The sequence below is a fragment of the Camelus dromedarius genome, chromosome 21, assembly GCF_036321535.1.
Source record: "Camelus dromedarius isolate mCamDro1 chromosome 21, mCamDro1.pat, whole genome shotgun sequence".
Taxonomy (NCBI): domain Eukaryota; kingdom Metazoa; phylum Chordata; class Mammalia; order Artiodactyla; family Camelidae; genus Camelus; species Camelus dromedarius.
In genome coordinates, this window is record NC_087456.1 from 21,555,523 (window position 1) to 21,575,498 (window position 19,976).

At 35.5% G+C, this 19,976-nt stretch overlaps 1 protein-coding gene across 8 annotated transcripts in view; it reads left to right on the forward strand.

Moving 5' to 3' along the window:
• ENAH (ENAH actin regulator) overlaps nucleotides 1-19,976 on the forward strand; it is a 135,200-nt gene that overhangs the window by 62,447 nt on the left and 52,777 nt on the right. For all 8 annotated transcript variants that reach the window (XM_064477262.1, XM_064477264.1, XM_064477263.1 and 5 more), the window contains exon 3: nucleotides 2,739-2,916. In XM_064477262.1, coding sequence (XP_064333332.1) covers nucleotides 2,739-2,916 — 178 coding nt within the window. The remainder of the gene's footprint in view (nucleotides 1-2,738; nucleotides 2,917-19,976) is intronic.

Here is a 19,976-nt window from a genome sequence, read left to right on the forward strand (position 1 = left end):
AAGAAGCAACAATAAACTGTCAGCTGACTTCTCCGTAGAAACAGCAAATACTAAGAGGCAATGGATTTCAGAATACTGAAAGAAAATAAATGAGCCCTTAAAGTTCCAAAAATAAAGGTGAAATAGAGACTTGTTCTTAAAAACAAAGATGGAGATAATGCATCACCAGGAGATCTGCTTTGCGTCCCCTCCCCCCGCTTTTTTTTAAGGGGGAGGAGGTAATTTATTTATTTACTTTTTTTATATTTTAAGTGGACGTACTGGGTATTGAACCCAGGACCTTGTGCATCCTAGGTAGGCAGTCACTCTACCACTGAGCTATCCCCTCCCCCAGGAGATCTGCTTTGAAAGAAATATTAAAAGGTGTTCTTCAGGATCAGAAATGGTCCAACAGAAGCTTAGAAAGAGGGCAGAAGGAATAAAAAGCAACAAAAGTGTAAATATTGGATAAATCTTAAATGATCATCGACTGTATAAAACTAGTAATAATAATGTTTTGTGGGGTTTAAAATACAAATAGATTAAAATACCCAGTAAAAATAGGGGAGGACTCCCAAGATGGGCATTAGAAAAGGGGGGTGTTATTGGAGATAAAAGTGTTATAAAGCGCTTGTATTGTTGAGGTAAAGGTAAATGTATTGGTTTTTATTTGTCTCTGGTAAGTATAAAATGCCTGTTGTAATCTCTAGGGCAACCACTAAAACAGCAATGAAAACATGTATAACTAGCAGACTAATAGAGGGGACAGTAATAAATTCTAAAAGAAGGTATAATAGATTTAGACCCAAATTTATACATAATTTACATTAAATGTAAATGGACTGAACACTACAATTAAAAGGAGAGACTGGCAGATTGGAGAGACTAGCTGTTGGATAAACACAAAACTGACAATATAAAATTACAGCTGCACACAAAGGACTGAGAATAGCCAAAGCAATAATGGGGAACAGCAAAGAAGGAGGACATACCTAGTGGCTATCAAGACTTACTGTAAAGCTATAATAATTAAGACATGCTAACGTTGGCTCAAGGACAGGCATATTGACCAGTAGAACAAAATAGAGGTGTTTAGACAATTTATGAAAAAGGTAAACCTGCAGCAAATTAATAAATGGTGCTGGATCAATTGGAGAGCCATATGAAATAAAAAGGAACTTGAACCATGTATCATACGAAAGGCACAAATCAATTTCAGTTAGATTGGAGATGTAAATATGAAAGTTAAAACAATAAAGCTTCTATAAAGTGGTATAATATTTTCATGTCTTGGGATTGAGAAACATTTCTTAAACAGGTTATGAAAAGCATTAATTATAAAGGAAAAGTTTGTGAATTTGGACTGAATGAAAGTTAAGAACTTCTGTTCAATCAAAAGACACCATTAACAGAATGAAAAGGCAAGCGACAGAATGGGAGAAGATATTTACAGCACATAACCAACAATGGGATCATGTAGAATATATAAAGGACTCTTACAAATCAGTAAAGAAAAAGATGGACAACTGAGTAGATAAATGGGCAGGAGATTTAATTTAAGCAGGTATTCATGAAAGATCTCCAGATAACCATTAAAACATGAAAAGGTGCTAAATCTCAGTAGTAATCAGGGAAATGATGTAGTCCTCATAGCCAGCAGAATTACTGAAGTAAAGACTAACAGTACCAATTATAATGTGGCACTGTGTGTGTAGCTGTGTAAGCTGTTGTATACTGCTGTGGAAGTGAAGTTTGATAGGGCCAATTTGGAAAGCTACTTGTTTTCTACTGAAGTTGAACATACGTATGGCTTGTGACAATTCCACCCCTGGTTATATGTCCAACAGAAGTGTGTGCTCATGTGTACCAAAAGACATTCTGTAGGATGTTCATAACATCATTATTTTTAATAGCCCCAAACTACACATAATCCAGATGTTCATTAATGGGAAAAATAAACATGACTTATACAAGGGAATACCATAGAACAATGGAAAAGAATAAACCACAACTGTATGCAACAAACAGATGCCTCTCAAACAATTTTGAGGGAAAGGGAGCAGATAAATTAAAATACATGTTGTTTAACTCCATTTGTATAAAATTCCCAAACCTACAAGCTGGTCAGTAATGTTAAAAGTGTGGCTAATGCCTTTTGGGAGATAGGAGGAGTTAAGGAGGAGATTTCTGATGTTAATGTCCTAGTTTTTTTTGTTTTTGTTTTTGTTAACATCCTGTTTTTTGATCAGGGTTTTGGCTACATGGGAGCATTCACTGAGATACATGCTTGTGTTTTATACACATTCTGAATTTATAATACTTTAATAAACATGTTCATGTATATTTAATGAAGAATATAGATTTTCCTTTTTTAAATATTTTTATTGAAGTATAGACAGTTTACAATGTTGTGTCAGTTTCTGGTGTACAGCACAATGCTTCAGTCATATAGGAACATACATATACTTGTTTTCATATTCTTTTTCACCATAAGTTACTACAAGACATTGAATATAGAGAATTAGATTTTCTTTTGTTTTGCTGATTTACTCTTTTAAGGCCAGACCTTTGTAACCATCAGTCTAACCACCATCAGACTTGTTTCTGCAGACTAATTTTACCCTAGATGATTGTTTTAACAATTTTTTGCCAAGGTTTGTCAGGAGCATGTTTGAATGAATATGTCCCATGAGTATTTGTTGACTTTATTGATTTTGCCAGTTATTGGCTTGACTTTATAAAGAATTACTGTCTTTTAGGTCGTGATAAATTGTGCCATTCCTAAAGGGTTGAAGTACAATCAAGCTACACAGACCTTCCACCAATGGCGGGATGCTAGACAGGTGTATGGTCTCAACTTTGGCAGCAAAGAAGATGCCAATGTCTTCGCAAGTGCCATGATGCATGCCTTAGAAGTGTTAAATTCACAGGAAACAGGTAGGGTGTCCATGAGTTACTTGTTTTCTTGAACTGAAGGGCCATGTATATGTTAAAGCAAATCTTCTCTGACTGACATCTAAAACATTGTATTTGGAGTAATTCTTGAATTCCCATTGTTTTCTACAAAAATATGAACTTTTTGTTTGTTGATGATAAACGTATACTCTATAAGGATAATTTTATGAGACTGGTTAGTAGTTAGTAATTTTTTAATTTCAAATTATTTTGTTGTATTTATCTTATCTAGAACCTCAGCTTTTGTTGCAAGGATATGAGGCCCAAGCATATGCAGTGGATTGCGTATCCATATTTATCAGTTTCACTTTTTATGAAGAAACCCGTGTTTTCTGAAACACGTTTTTTTTAAGCCACTACTGAGCCCCTGAACTTCAAGTAGAACTAGGTCTCCTTCATCCTAGTAGATAAAAATTCAATTCTTAAAGTTGTTTAAAGATTTTAGGAGTGCCCTCAGGTGGTACAAGCCATGAATTGCATCTCCTCTGATACTGTTACATGGTTTGTGGATGTGTAGAAATAATCCACTTTTAATTACATATGTCAAAGATGAGCTTTGTTTTTATTTTGGCTTATTAAAGAATAGAAAAAAATACACCAATGTGTGGTTATTTCTTTGGGGAGATAAATTTTATAATCAGAAAATTAATGTTATAATAAAACACCACAAACATGATTATTCTTGGCTTTGTGTATTTAGTCATGACCTTAATGATATAAGCGTGCCATAAATACCATTTATTTATATATTTCAACAGGAAGGACTTAATATAGTTAGATTAAAATTTGATGTTTTGTTGAAGGTATAGATTTTCAAAATCTTTCATAGATACTTTAAATTTTATTTGTACCTTGCCCTAGTCTAAAAAGGATTGAAACATCTAGCCATGTGTTAGTCTATTTCAGATATGAATTTCAGGGCAAAAAGACACTTTGGAATCTTGCCAAAACTACCTTACTATGCCTATGGTGGTTTATATTAGGTTTTCTTTTGAGGAAATAAATATCTCTATAAGTAATTTGTATGTAACTCTCATATCTTATCTATTTTGAGAAAATAAATCACCAGAATTTCTCCTTGTTTGTCAATTAGTCCAGAAAATAGCATAAAAAGTCTGCCTATATGTACAGTCTTGTATGTAGATTGTCTCTAAGTCACTGTACTTTTCTTTTAGGCATCAGTATTTTGTCAGCGTTCTCCTATAGGTATAGAATTGCTTTTCTGTTACCGTAGTTTTACCATAGGGAAGCAACTTGAATTGTGGTTTTTAATATCTTATTAAATAGATCAACTACATAATAAATAACTAAAGGACCAAAGTTTAGAGAGTATATGTATGACAGCACCATTTGGCTTCTCCACGTTTGGGACAATCTAACGTTATTTTTATTTCTAAGCCTTCAAAAGAGTATCCATTGATATTAGGGATGTTACTAATGTTACTAATTTAAAGTGGTTAAGATTATTTTGTTCACCTTGTCATCAATTTTTCTTAACCAATTGGAAAAGATTGTTTTTATCAGCGTGTAGTCATATAGTTTGCTTTCAAAATGCAAATGCTAGTTAATGTTTTTTTCTTCCTGATTTTAATCTTGAAATTAATGAGTCTTAGTGTGAAAAGACTCAATTACATTCTCTTTTGTAAAGTAGTTTCCACATTATAGAAAGTTTGACAAATGGAAAGAGCACCCATCATCTCACTGGCTATGCAAGCATTTTTGTAAGGCAGAAAAATTGAATAGGCTCTTCTTAGATAATTTTGAATCTTTATTCTCTTCTCTGTCACAATCTCAACCTATAATACCATAGGCTGAGGAAAGAGAATGTGCAAGAGGTTGGTCCGCCCCCGCCATCTCCTTGCATCGTGACTCCGGTCAGTGGCAAAGAAGCTTTTGGTTCTGTAGCTTTTTCATCAGAGAAAACAAAGCATATAAAATGGATGATGTTCCTAATAGTCTGATTTATTTAGAAAATGGCTGTTTTCATAAATTACTGTAGTTAAACGCTAATCTCTGGTTTTTGATAGCATGAATTGGTTTGCAATTGGAGGCATAGGCGGATTTAGATGCTGTGAATCACAAGTGTCCTCAGGAAAGGATATAATCTTTTCTATAGATCTCTGAAGTAGGGTATGTATGTACCCCACCCCAGTGTTATTTTGGGCCCCCTCCTGTCCACCTCAACAAACATACGCAATAATGTCACCTCTCATCTTGAACATACCTTCCCCTTCCACAGCTGTTTGCTTTGGGTTCATAGCCAATTCCTGCTAAAAACTGTCTATTCTTTTCTGGCCAAAACCAAGTAGGAAAAGCTTAACTTGTATGTCCCCTCCCTAAACAAACAGTATACCCCATAAATCTCTGATCAGAAGCAAACGAAACGAACCTATTCATAAAGGTAAAGTAACTACAGCTATTTGTCATTTCTACTTCTTAATGTTTTACCGCTTTTTAAAACCATTTTTCCATATTGAATGCTTCTGGGTGTTTTTGTTTATTAGATGTTAATGCCAGTATTATTCATTGAATATTGGTTAATCCTTCCTGGTGGTTCTCAGGCTTTTTTAAGTTACGGACACCTTTGTTCAAACAAAATCTATTTCAGATTCTCAGTGTGTAAACAGACCAAATCAAACAAAAAAAACAGAGCTTCTGTGATTAATGTGGTAGTCGGGAACCTACAACCACTGAGGCACCCATGTGGTTCCCTGGGGTAGGATTTGGAAATTACAGCCCAACTTTTTTGCCAAAATGAAAAATCACACAATTCTCCCTTCCTGTCTTCCTTGCCCTTCAAGTCTTCTAAATCTTCAGATTTTTTAAATTAAGAAAAAAACAGCTTTCTCTTGGGACTAGTCATACTGACCTTTACAAGGTGCTCTGTGCGTGTGTTTAATATTTCCATTTCTTTTATGAAAAGGGTGGGTGGCAGGAATGTTTTCCTTTATTTTGTTTTTAACTTGGTGTGCAATTATCTAATATACCGGAAGGTACAGAAGGTGCTAAATACAGTGGGTTATATTTGGAATTTAAAAAACATAAATCACATGTTCTAACAGTTTTGAGAAAGAGTTGAATTAGTGCTCTTCCTTTTATACCAAAAGCTACAGTTTATTTGTTTCCTTCGTCCAATGGAAATAGACTCAATTTTAAATAAGTACCTTCAAAATGCATTATCCAGACTGATACTTCTAATTTCTGTACTAATTATCAAGTACATTTATAGCAGTTTTGCAGATAATAATTATAGATTGTATGAAATATAAAGTCAGTTCTTGTGATGATTGGTGGAGGTAAACTTGTACAATCTGTTTCATTTTGAAAAAGATATAAGTCATTTGAAAATAGGAAGTAATTTTTAAATCCATTTTTTTAAAAAGGAAAATTAAATTCATGTCCAGTAAGATTATTCTACTGCTTTTGTTCTTTTGAACCAAGATTAAGCACTCTTTTGTAAGAGGAGAACCTTAAAATGTTTTACCATTAACTAAGACTACTTTTGCTGGATCTTGTTTTGTATCTATTGAAAATGAGAATATAGTCAAAGATAACCTCCTGTTGGAAATTGTCTTTCGATTTTCCAAGTAAATATTACAAATACTGAGATTCCATTCATTCTTTTAACTGATAATTTGGCCTGAGAAACCTTTCAGTATGAATTTTGTCTCAGCATTTTTTAATCTTTTTGAGATATGTTTTGGAATTAACTGGATTTAAAGTATCTCAAAAAGGTTCTAGAAATACTTTATGTTTATAGTGACCCTTTTTTTTTTTCCCAGTCTTACAGATTGCCACTGTTCATGGGAGCAGTGTTAAAACCATCAAACAGGAACTGTTTGAGCATAGGTACTATGCTAGGCACTGGGAATAATGCCAATAACTTAAGGCCTATCCCTTGCCTTCCAGGATTTTGCAACAAAATCAGAATATAGTTTATGAATATTGAATGACATATGCAGAAAGGTCTTTGGAATACCAAAGAAAGTTCTAGGGTAATGGAAAGTTTTGAAGAGAACATGATGCTTGAGCTTTTGAAGAATGAGTAGGCCTCATCACTGATAGAAGAACATTCTGGATAGGCTTGGAGGCATGAGAACCTGGAGCAGTCGAGAAACAACAAATAGGCAACGCTGTGGCCTGAGCATGAGAATTTCTGTGGGGAGAGGGAAGTTGGAAGAGACGAGACTAGGAAGGGTGCTGGGTTCTTGCTGAGGGGTGTGCAATTTATGACGCTGGCCGGTGGTGCGGTCTTTGAAGAGTGCTGCATAAATGTTTGAGGTTTGTGGTTTAGGACAAAAGTGGTGGATTGGTGAGCATGTGGTTACAAGCATGGAGGTCAGTGTAGGATGCCGTTGTGATAACATCAGTGAGAAAGATGAGGCCTGAGATGACACAGCGTGAAGAGGAAAGGGGGAGAGTGAAGAAGGTGACAGTCTTTTATTTAGTGCCTACTGTACCTGTGAAGGCATTGTGCTAGGCCTTCTACCAATGTCCTCATTTAGTCATTAAAGCAATTCTAAGGCAGGAATAATGATCTGTTTATTAGGCACCGGCTGTGTGCCAGGTCCTAATTGGGCACATAAATTACTGATAATCTTTATAACAACACTACAAAGTTGGTGATATAGTCCTTGTTTTAGGCATGAGATTGGTGCTTACAGAAGGTCACTGGGTTGGCCCGAGGGCCCACAGCTCGACAGTGGTATAAGTGGCATTTGTACCCAGATTTAGTTTTTAGAATTCAGCCTCTTTCCACCATGTCTGTGAGATTTAACGGACATTTCAGGAAGGAGAGAGTGGTGTTATGTGTCAGTTTGGGCACCCGATGAAGTTGGTACTGTTAACCAGAAATGGATGGGAAGAAAATGATAATGATAGTGAACAACAAATTTGAGTTTGGACATGCTACATTTGGAGCACTTTATTAAATGCTTTCTTAGAGTTGTATACAATTGGACCTGAAGGGGATCCTAAAGGTAATTTTGTATAGTATTATTCACTTCTAGCTTCCTTCATCAGCTCATCTTATTGGAGAAGTAACATTTTGAAACAGATAAAGCAGTAGCTGCTCATCAGGATTAATGAGTAACAGGTTTGGGGACTGGGTGGGTGGGACAGTCTTTTTGTGGTGCTGTCATGGACTGCTTCATTCTCTTACTTACCTCTTCACACCCTTCCCCATTCGTAAATTCAGTCTCCACAATCATGTAAGGTTAATCTGCTGGTATCGCCACTCCCGGTTTCCAGTTAGGAAGACTGATGTGGAGAGGTGTATACCTAGAAAGGGAGGCACAACCGGGAGTGGGTCTTCAGACCTGCAGGCCTTTTCTTTTTCATTACATTTCTCTGCCTTTCCATTCAGGATCTTCACAGCATATTTATTTTAAAAGGCTTTTGAGGAAAGTCAGTTTAAGGTGAGAAAATAGGAAAGAGAAGAACTTTCATTTACTTTTTGTTTTATGTTTTTTAAGTAAAATTTTATAGTCTTTCATTTTGATTTAGTGGAAGGAATTTATCATTGGAATCAAAAGACTCCAGTCTTGACTCTCCCTCTGGTGGCAGTTTGCCTTCTCTCAAGCTGTCCCCTTTATATATAAAAGGATCATGAGAATACCTAGGAATTAAATGATGTAAAAACATTAGTATTATTAAACTATAGAATGTTATTTTTAATGCTAACATTAAAAAAATACACAGAACATTCTACTGTGTGGATTAATTTACTCAGAGGAATAAGAATAATAGAGAGACTAGAAAGTTTTCTCCAACCTCTTCTTTGTTTTTCCTGCCTGGTAAAGACATACCTTGTTATGACCTCTCCCCCTCCCCCCCTAGAAAATTAATTAATTCATCCATCATTTGATATATGCAAGGGGAAATTAGGCTCAAATATTGTCCTCAAGGATTCCTCTACTTTTTTAGGGGAGATAAGACATAATCACAGTCCAAAAGAAGAGGTTATATCTGAGATACAGATAAAATCTTGTGTGAGTATGAGAAGGGAATGAGATTTCTTTTCATTGGAACAACTGGGAAAAGTTAATGATGAGATGGCTATTTGAGCTGACTGGAAAGATGGATAAAATGTAAGCATGGGGAGATAAGTGGACGGGACATCATCTGGCCCAGGAAATAGCGTGGGAGTACAGAAGCGGAAAGAATGAGCTTGTTTGTAGAGCAGGAGTGGTTTGATTGGCCTGGTAGGGGATAAAGTCCAAAAGGTAGGTCTGATCAAGAAGGACCTTTGAGAGCTGTGGGTGATAGAAATTTAGTGTACGTTTTTGAGCAAATGGATTGATGTGAACAGAGCTGTACTTCAGAAGGCCAGCAATGGTTTGAAAGGGAGCTGCTGGGGGCTGAGACAAGCATTAAGTTGTGAGCTGGGGCAGACATAGTAAGAATAGAGAAGAAAATTCAATAGGAGAGAGATTACAGTGACAGAATCAGGTGAGTTTAAACAGGAAATCCATATTGTACTCAAACTTCATCTCCTTAGGTAATAACTTTTTCTTTAAAAAAGAATTCTGGCTGCCCCTTTTCATGTGACAACAGTGATCTCTGGGAGAGCATCATATCTGTTTGCAGATAACGTGGAACCCCAAATTATTTCTACTATATAAAGAAAACCAGTAGTTTGGGAGAAAGAGGTAAATAATGAAAATGTAGTTCAGCATAGCTTTGAATTTTTACTGTGAACCTGAGTCCAGGTTTTGGAAAGAATGGTACATGGACATAGTTTTGTCTTTAAATAACTGTTAGAGAATGAATATGTTAATTTATTAACAGATAGCATATGTGTTATATATGAACGTCCTTTTCCTTGGGAGATGATTCTGTTTGGGTTAGAACAATAATTTTCAACTTGTTACCCACAAAACTACTGACATAGTTCTCAGATAATTTTCAGTGTTTTGGAAAGTTAAATAAACAATGTACATCATACATTCCAGTGGTAGGGTTATTATACCTCCTAACTCAAACATTAAGCCTCTTTGTTTGGGACTAAAATCTGCCAGCTCTTTGTAGAGATACTTACCTAAAACCAATCAGAAATTCTAATTAACTATTGTTGACACTTTTAAGAATTTCTGTATCTTGTGATTGTGCCAGGATACTGATAAGAAAAGTTTGAATCCTGGTACCTGAATTGAACATGACCAATTACATACATATCTTTGCTTACTTATGAAAGAACAAAGATTAAGGATAAATACAATTTCTTTGGACAGGTTTACTCTAAATATTGAGTCCAAGGGTGTTAGTTAAAATCATAAAAGGGTTTCTAAGTGTTGAAAAAGTTGGGAACTATTGAATCAGGTTTCCGGTCCCTGTGCCCTGCTCATTGTACCTTGTAGCCTGTTTTTAGCCTCTCTCGCAGCCTTTCTCAATCAGGGTTCCGTAAGAGAATTAAGTGCTTATGGAAAATGATTTGGGCAACCCATCTCTCAGTTCTCTTCAGGATGTTGATACATAGGTATTCCTTACCTGCAAAGGATGCATCAGGGCCAAATTCTCTTGAAAGGCTGCTTCTCTTCTGTTCTTCCTCTTTGGCTTACCTTTATACCTCTGTTTTCTGATTTTTCTGTTAACTCACGAGAACTGCCTTGAAGTTCTGGGCTGGAATTGGGACCAGAAAATGACTGTGGATTAATGCAAGTGATAATTACTTATATATCAGATCCTTCCCATTGTTCAGTATAACATTATCTTCTAATATTTTTATTGATTAATACTTGAAATTATTCTTTATCTCATTCTTAGTCACCAAGAGGAAGGTTTGAATGAATGAATAATTGTAGCTACTCCTCTTAGTTTACAAACCTCCTCATCATTAGAGGGATTCTTGCCTACTTAATTGATCTCTATGTTCTGATTTTCTTTTGGGCTAATAAACCAGGTGCAGAATCAGAAGTCTCAAATTTAAAACCCTAATTCAGGGATTCAAAAAGTATGGTTCAAAAAAAAAGAAGTGTAGTTCACGGACCCTTGAGGATCCCATCCCCTTCTAGACCTTTTCAGGGAGTCTGTAAGGCACTCCCTTTCTTTCAACCAAAACAACTTACTGAATGCAAAAGCAAATAAAATAATGCAGCTGTCTTCTGTTAAGCCAAACATTAATGAAATTTGTAAAAATATAAAACTGAGTCATTACAATCGCTAATATATTTATTGGGGAAAATGATCTTTTTTCATAAAAATGTTCATGTTAACATCTAACAGCTTTTTAATTGCTTTTTTAATGAACTGCTAAAAATTAAAACTGAAAAAAATTATTTAATACAGCAAATAATGATAGATTTAATCTACATAAACAAAAGCTCTTCAGAGTCTTTAATGATTTTTAAGAGTATGAGAGGGGTCCCATGACCAAAACCTTTGGGAACTGCTGCCCTAACTTATCAGCAAGGGCTACTGACTGAGACCAGAAGTTCTAATGTCTTTTTATCATTTCCGGGCAGCCTAGCAAAGAAACCTTGTCTGCTTCATATTTTCCTCTCTTAAATGTAGGATTCTATCACTAATGTAAGACTGGCTTTGCCTATAACCTTTTCCCCAATCATTATTACCATTATTATTCCTTCTCTTCCTGTTTTTCATCTTATTTCCTCTGCATAAAGATGACTTCCTGGGGGACTAGGCATTTAAAAATGAATTTTTTCCAGTCATAGAAGGAGGCAAAGATTATTCCTAATTTTTATCATCATCATTATCATCTGTCAGTGAGAGGGAAAATGTAGGTCTGGTGGCCTTATTTCATGCTTAATATATAAAAATTGCCCAGTAATTAGATTTGTAACCTTCTGTCCAGGACTGGTAACCATAGTGTTTCTGGCTCTGCCTCTTAAAAATTCAGGTTCTTCTGGTTTCTAGTTATTTGGTATATTTGTGACTTCTCTTTTTGTGATTCACTATTATAATATATGAATTATTATAGATTCATATAAGATGTGAATTATTTATCATAAATGAATTTTAAAATACTTATTTCTGTGACTGTTAAGTTCTCTATTACTAGCTGTTTGGGAAAGCTGCTTTCGCTTGACCGTAACTCAAGTCTCATACTGCGTTTTTCATTAAGCAGGGCTTTAGTCTTATGTTGTGCGACTTAGGATACTGTCCTGCTTGAAAGTGGATTTGGCTAAATAACTAAAAGAGACAGGGTTTTTCTGGTGAATCTGTGTTGCATGATCTGAAGTTTGTTGTCAGACAGGTACTATATTCTGTCTGTCTCTCATTCTTGTTTCTCTGCTTCCCTGTCAGTTGGGCATCTTATAACATCAACTGATAACAGTTCTAGCTGGTGACTTCAGTTCTTCAGGCTTATTTTACTGTTAAGCTTGACATTTAATTAATGGTGCTGCAGTGATCTAGGGATGTCATCTGTGATTATTTCCATGTTTTCCTACATACAATAGTAGTTTGTATATAATCACTTTACTTATATTCCTGAATTTTAATCATATTTGTTGCCCATAAATTGGAGAGGTGTTTGCTGTATCTTAAACAGTCGAAAATTCTGATACCTTTTTGTCAGACTTTTTCACCTTTAAACAAGGATGCGGAGGGTGGGGAGAAACTCTGATAGAGTGGAATCTGTCTTGCTGTCCATTGATAAGAAACAAATTGCCAGAACCACTTCTACTCTGGTGAGACCAATCACAATGCAAAGTGGCAGCCAAACCTGCTTCACAGTTTTTACAGCTTAATTTTTTTTTCAATTGAAGTATAGTTGATTTACAATATTTTATTAGTTCCAAGATCACAGCTTAATTTTGGACATGCTTTCATCAGTCTGTAAGTGATGGTGTATTGTTAGGTTGTCTGTGTTTGTATTCAGCAAAGAGCATTTGCACATCAGTGCCATGCCCCTGATTTAACATTGGGCATTCTTGTTTTTATGATCTAGGCAAGATAGAAAAATTCTAATTAATCTTTTGAAGATGGTATTAAACAGTGGTACCTCTGACATCAGTTTGTTTTATATAGAGAGAGTATTGTGACATTGTTCATTAACCTATTAAAAATTCCTAAGAGGTAGATATGGTCTCATAATGCAAAAGAGGAAAAACCACAGTGAGCTGAATTATTTGTACTCCTAGTAAGATACTGTTACAAGAGATGAGAGAAGCAAAAATGAATGATTCAACATCAGTGACCTTAAGGGGCTGTCATGTAGAGAAGATAAGACATGGTGAGAAATATCTGCCAGGTGGTGGGAGTCCCGTGCGTGGTACAGAGTGGTACTAGGAAGTGTAAATGGGGAAATGGCACGTGCTACTCATGTAAAGATACTGAAAATAATTCCTGTAAGGTAGACCTGCTATTTCTGTAGGCGTCTACAATTTCTGAGATGATTCACATGAGGAAACAAATAACTTCTGTTTTCTGGAAGTTTTCAGGGGTATTTGGTTATGACAGTGCCATTCGTGTAGGACGAAATGCATTTTTTATTAAGAAGTTTCCTCTGCAAGTACTGTCATGATCTTTACTGTGATTATACTTTACTAAACATAAAGAATTGCTTTTTCTTATTCAGATTTAAAGTCATTGGTCCCCATGGATTTAACATTTTCCTTAAGCCTTAGGATCATGCATCCCCAGTTAGAAGATATTGACTGGAGGAGTGATGTTAATTCCCTGGAAACAGGTCTCTAGTGTCTTCTGCAGATAATACTAGGGAATGACCTTGCGCTAATAGGAGGTACGGTGGATTTTTGATTTTTGCATACCTCTGTCGTTTGTACCAAATAATCTTACAGTGGCTTTCCATTGCTCTTAGAATAAAGTACAGACTTCTTAATGTGATTTTCAGTTCCTTTCTGCGCTGGCCTCTCTTGTTTCTGCATTAACTAAACACACACTCCCCTGCATCCCAGTCCTTGCTCTTCCTTTTTTCACCACAACGGGACTTACTATTTTCAAAAACACTTTAAAATGATAATTTCTGGACTGTATAAGTAAATTTGGCAGAACCAAAGTTAGTTACAGTTCTAATACAGTGACACTAGCAGATTTTATTTACATATAAAGATCAAATTATTCGAAGTGTTTCTGCTGAAGGCCAAAAGATAGACAAGATAGCTAGCTAGCTAGCTAGGTATAATGTAGCCTACAATCTTATGAATCTGGACTAAGGTGTGATTTATAAACAGCTCTCAAGTATATTTAATGCAATGATAGTAATTTATAGTATTATTTATATGCATAGATGTTTGGGTCCTAGAGTTTTGTAACTACTTTACTGCTCCAAAAGGGTACTCTTCTTTTGGGAAATCAGCTTGAATTCTATCTTTTCCCTCTTAAGTAGGTACTTTCGCCTCAGTTTGGGCAGTACAGCTTTATTTTCAAGTATCATGTCCCGGACAACAGCTAGGATTTCAGGACTCTGATACTTCCACATTGTCATTTAGTCCAGCAATTATTTCTCCACCAATGTTTACCCTTTTATTCATTAAAGTATGGATCTGAACAAGTCTCATTTAAAACTTCCCATAAGTATTTCTTGTGCATTTCATCTTTCTGTGAACAGTGATGCTATCTATGGTCCCTGCTATTACCTTCACCTGAATTTCTTCATACTTGGAATTGGCTGTGGACCAGGCTTCTTCCTTGCTTTTTAAAGAGTTGATTTTTTTTTCTTACAGTCCTTTAAGATATAATCTTACAGTCCATTAAAAGCTTCAGATATAGATTTTCTGGGTTATTTCTTTATACTATACTGAATTTGGCTTTATAGGAGCCCCCACTTACCCAATAAAGGTTGTTATTTAGTTGAAGACAGTTTTATTTCCTTAACTTTTGTTTAAATATTTCTGGCCTTGTATATATCTTCTGCTTCTTTATTACAAAATTATATATAGATTCATTCATTCTCATATTTATTCTCTCCCATTTGCATTATTTAGATGTATTGCTATATGTAAAGGTACTTACAGCACATAGTAGACCTTCAGTGAGTTCTGTTTAAGTTACATTGATTCTGTAAAACTCTGACTTAGTTAAACATATCAGATACCTACAATGTGCCAAGCACAGTGCTGGCTGCTGGTAATGGGAAGATGAATATGGCCCACAGATAATACCTTTGAGCATCTTGACGTCCAGTGAGGCAGACAGCTGACTCTAATAGATAGTATAAAATAATAATTCAGCAATCACACAATAAATTGGAGAGACCTTAGGCTTGACCAGTTTGGGGATTTTACAGTGTGTTTCCTTCTGGACTCTTGGCTAGTATTGAAGTTTTCTTTTTCCCCTCCGCCCTTTTGTTTTTAAATAACAATGTATTGCTGCTGCTTTTGTGTTTCATTTTTAGAGAATGAGTGGTAGAAGACTGAGATTTAATGCCTAGTGAAGAAAGTAAAATAATATAAACCTGTAGGCTGAACTAAAATACTAAGAATATCATTTAAAATATGATAATTAGCATTTTGTCCGCAGTTTTCCAGAAGCTATTTATTGAGTAACATTTATGGAGTGGGAATATGACACTCCTAATTTAAAGTTCCCTTCATTTTTATAAGTTTGACACTGTAGGTGATGGCTTTTTTTTATTTCCTTTATTTGTCTGAATATACTGGCGTTTCATCTGAATAGCATGCCCTCACATTTGAATTGGCATACCAGTTTTAGGCCTACTAACTATAAGACTGTATATTTTTTAAAGAATAGTGAAATAAAGATACGTATTGGCATATGGATATAATTACATTTCAGAGACCGAAGTTAATGATCTTTAGTTTGTAGAACAAGTTTATTTTTATGTTGTTGCTGACAGCGGACACCAACAACTTTACTTACCATTTAATTCTGTTCCAAACCTAGCTTCCTTAATTTATTATGTATTAAACAGAACTATTCTTTTAATAAAATTTTACATACTTTCTTTTGAATTTCAAAAAGTAAATTTGGACATCTTTGTCATGTAAGTGTTAGCTGTCCTGTGTTGTTCCAGATAGAAGTTGCTTCTTGGTTTCACTGATAAAGTGTCATGAATTATTGTGCAGAGAAAATGAGACGGGCAAGGGCAGCAGGGTTCCCATGGAGAAAGAGACAGCTGTTCTGGTTTAACTAGGACAGGCCTGGTTTTCGATGCACCATCCTGAATGGATGTGTATTCAGAGTCATGACCTAAGGAATGCCTTTGATTTTTGATTCCTCCTGAGCAACAACCTGATGGCAGAGGAACCTTCCCAGACCAACTCTAGTGTTTGGAAAGGGCATCCAGGTCCAGCTCTACAGCCCTTCCAAACACTTGGGGTCATACTGGTATTGTGAATTGAGTCACTGCCTTCTTTGTGTATATCCAGTTCTGTCAGAACCTAGAACCAGTTAGAGCCCCACCTGACGAGAACTGCTCTTGGCAATAGAACTCTAATTTCCAGCACAGCATTTTGTCTTTCAAGTGAAAAAAATCTTTCTGCTTATTATAAAAGTTTAAGCAGTACAGAAGAGCATGCAGTAGGGTGTAGCTCAATGGCAGAGTACATGGGGATCCCGGGTTCAATACCCAGTACCTCCATTAAATAAGTAAGTAAATAAACCTGATTATCGATCATCTTACACTCTGCCCCCCAGATAGATAGAGAATGAATGAAAGAAAGAAAGAATGTAAAATGTAAAGGGAAAGTAAAAATATCTAAAAGCCCACCATCCAGAGATAATCACCTTTAATATTTTCCATAATGGAAAAGTAATAGACATTGCGGTATTTTTCAAGTTTATGTTATGAACAGGTCCGAAGTGAGAAACACAAGCACAACATGGCGCTTTTTTTTTTCCTTAACAGCTTTATTGAGCTTTACTTCCTATATCATAGAGTTTACCTATTTAAAGTGTACAATTCAGTGGGTTTTAGTATATTCACAGAATTGTACAACTACCACTACAGTCAGTTTTAGAACACTTTCATGATGCCAGAAGGAAACCCTGTAACCTTAAGCTATTATCAGCACCCCAACCCTTACCCCACCCTCCTTCCTTTATACCTTTCAGCTCCTGGCAACCACTAATCTGCTTTCTGTCTCTATAGATTTGCTTATTCTGTACATTTCATATAAGTGGAACCATACAATATGCAGTCTTCTGTGACTAGCTTTTACTTAGCATAAAATTTTCAAGGTTCATGTATTTTGTAGTATGTATCATGCATGGCAGTTTGAAAAGAAAATCGTTGTAAAACACATTCACGTATCTAAGCATACTTTCTAAGTTTTAACAATTGACTTTTATATTTTTTAACAATTGATTTTTGTGTTTTAAAGCTGTAGAAGTATGTACAGTGAAAATAATGACTAAATCTTAACATTTTTAAAAATAAAGTGGTTGCAACCAAAGCAGAAAGCCTTCCTCAGATTCTTTAGTTAAAAAAAACTCAACATTTTAAAACTTGCTGAATTGTGTAAAGTAGTACTGTATAGTAATTTTCTATGCCGTGTTGAATGTGAATAGAGGTGAATGTTTGACCAGTTTGTGAAATCTCTGAAGCTTATTCTTTTAGTCTCCAGCCTCAGTTTTCTTGCCCAGCAATTTCCTGCCTTTACTTTTTTCCCACACCAAAGAGCATTAGCTTAGAAACTTCATACTTTTTTGGTTTTCTTAATTCTTTTTCTCTTACAAATTTGGAAAGAACAGACACAGTCTTTGAAAATCTCTGTATTATACTTTTAGAATGAAGACGCTTTTCTTGGTTGAAAGAGTTTCAGTTCTTTACATGTGGATGAGGAAGTGAAATTGCATGAGTTTCCTTAAAAATGACCTGAGGCATCCTCATGTCATTGGATGGAACCCCTAGATGAGCCTTACCCATGGAATTGGGTACCTTTGTCATTCCCTTGCCCAAAACTTCCATTTTGTAGGCTGTCACACATCTGTTTTCTCTGTCTCCCACTTTCTTTCTTGTCCAAATATAAGTTTGGACCACTTTGCCTAATTTTATTGTTCAAAAGCTTTTCTCGTAAGTGTTTAGACAGATTCTTCATATGTCTTAGAAGATTTGTTATTACCTAATTTTGTATGTATGCTCATTGTCTCCTTTCAAACTTTTGAAGTGGCTAATTGGAAAAAAACATAAATAATAAAACTTGAAATAGGAAATAAGAAGTCATAGTGAAGGAGGGAGAAATAACTATCTTAGTTGTTTGGAGGCTAATAGTAATTCCAATTGAATGTTGACTGCCAGAAAGTTCTAATTAGTGCAGAAAGGAAGCATACCAATTGACCAAGAAAAGAATATCACAGGCAGAAGACATGTGCATGGGTGAAAAAGGCCTTGCAGAGGGAGGAGCATATAGCTCATTTGAAAATTCAAAAGACTAATGTACCTGGAGTGTAGAGAGAGACAACATATGAACTGGATGAGTTAGGCCACAGTCATATCATGGGGAGAATGCACTAGATTTTGGTATTTATCATAAGATCCGTGGAAAGCTATTGAAGAAATGTTACTAAGGGAGATGATTTGATCTGGTTTAGTTATTAAAGTATCACTGGCTGCTGTGGGGAAGGGGAGAGGTGTGAAGATCAGAAAGGACAGCTTAGTTAGGTGGTGCTAATTTAATAGTCTAGGCTGGCAGCCCCTTAATTTTTGAGCTTATCTCCTAATGCATATGTGTTGAGATATATGTTTGATGTTAACATTATTGCCTACGTTATAAAACATGAAAAAATGCAAATGTAAAAACGATGAGAAAAAATTAAGAGAAGTAGAAATACTGTTTTCTTTCTCACCCCAATGTATGTTTAATATTCTGGGGTGTATATGTATTCCACTTTGAAAACCACTTGTCTAAACAGCAGATCATGGAACATGAGTAGTGACAGTGGAGATAGTTTGGAGAGAGAAATGAAAAGACTGCATTAATAGCTCTTGGAAATCGGTTAAATAGTAATAAAAGAGAAGGAAGTGGGGTGAGGAGGGCCCTCTGGTTTGTGTAACTGAATAGGTAATAGCACTGGCTAGAGAATTAACATATACTCTAGTAATAAGCTAATCATGTTTGTGCATTCTGCCTGAATGTGATGTTTTCTCTGACCTCATATACTTAATAATGCCTTAGTGACAAAGGGCGGGATGGTGGTTATACTATGTTCAGGAGGAAGAAGCGGGGAAATGAATATGGAATGAGGGCTACCCTTGCCTCTGGAAGTGTTAGGCTATGACAGGATTGGGAAATTAGAGACCCTGCAACTTCTGGTTGACTCTTCCAGTTTCTTTAGCTGGAAGCAGTCCCTCCTTCCGTGTCTAAAAATAAATGGCTTACAAAACAGGTGCTGGATTGACACTCTTGCCAGTCAAGCCTAATAAATTATCAGCAACTTATCAACCGTTGTGGTCATTTTCATACTTAATTGGAAGGGAATAAAATGCATTTGAAGCGCTAAGTTGGGGGAGAGTTAAAGAAGTGAAAAGGGGCGGGGGAACACAATCATACACAGTTTTACCTACAATTTGGTTAAAAAAAGAGAGACCGCGAAGTTCTACATGATGGTATTTTTTTCATGTGTGGCTATAGATACATGATGCCTCATTTTTGAGATCTATAAAGATTATCTTTTATTAAAATCTATATATATATTTTAAAATTTGAAATTATTTTGAAAATGTGTTAAAGTGCCACTTTAAAAATACCATCACTTTGAATAAAGTCTACTGTTTGTAGTTCTCATGTCTCTTAGCACAGTATCCTGCAAATATGGTACCTTTCTCCCCCTACCAGTTTTACTGAGGTATACTCGACAAATAAAATTGTCAGGTATTTAAAGTGTACATACATCATGATGGTTTGATACATGTATACTTTGTGAAAGAATTTCTTCCCTCTCTTTAATTAACACATCCATCACAAATTTATCTTTTTTGTTTGTTTGGTTGTTTTGTTTTGGTAAAAACATTTGAGTTCTACTCTCAGCAAATTTCAATTATACAGTACAGTGTTATAAACTATAGTCACCATGTTTTATATCAGATCCTCAGTCTTTATTCATCTTACAGCTGAAAATTTATACCCTTTACCAACATCTATTTCCCCCACTCCCTT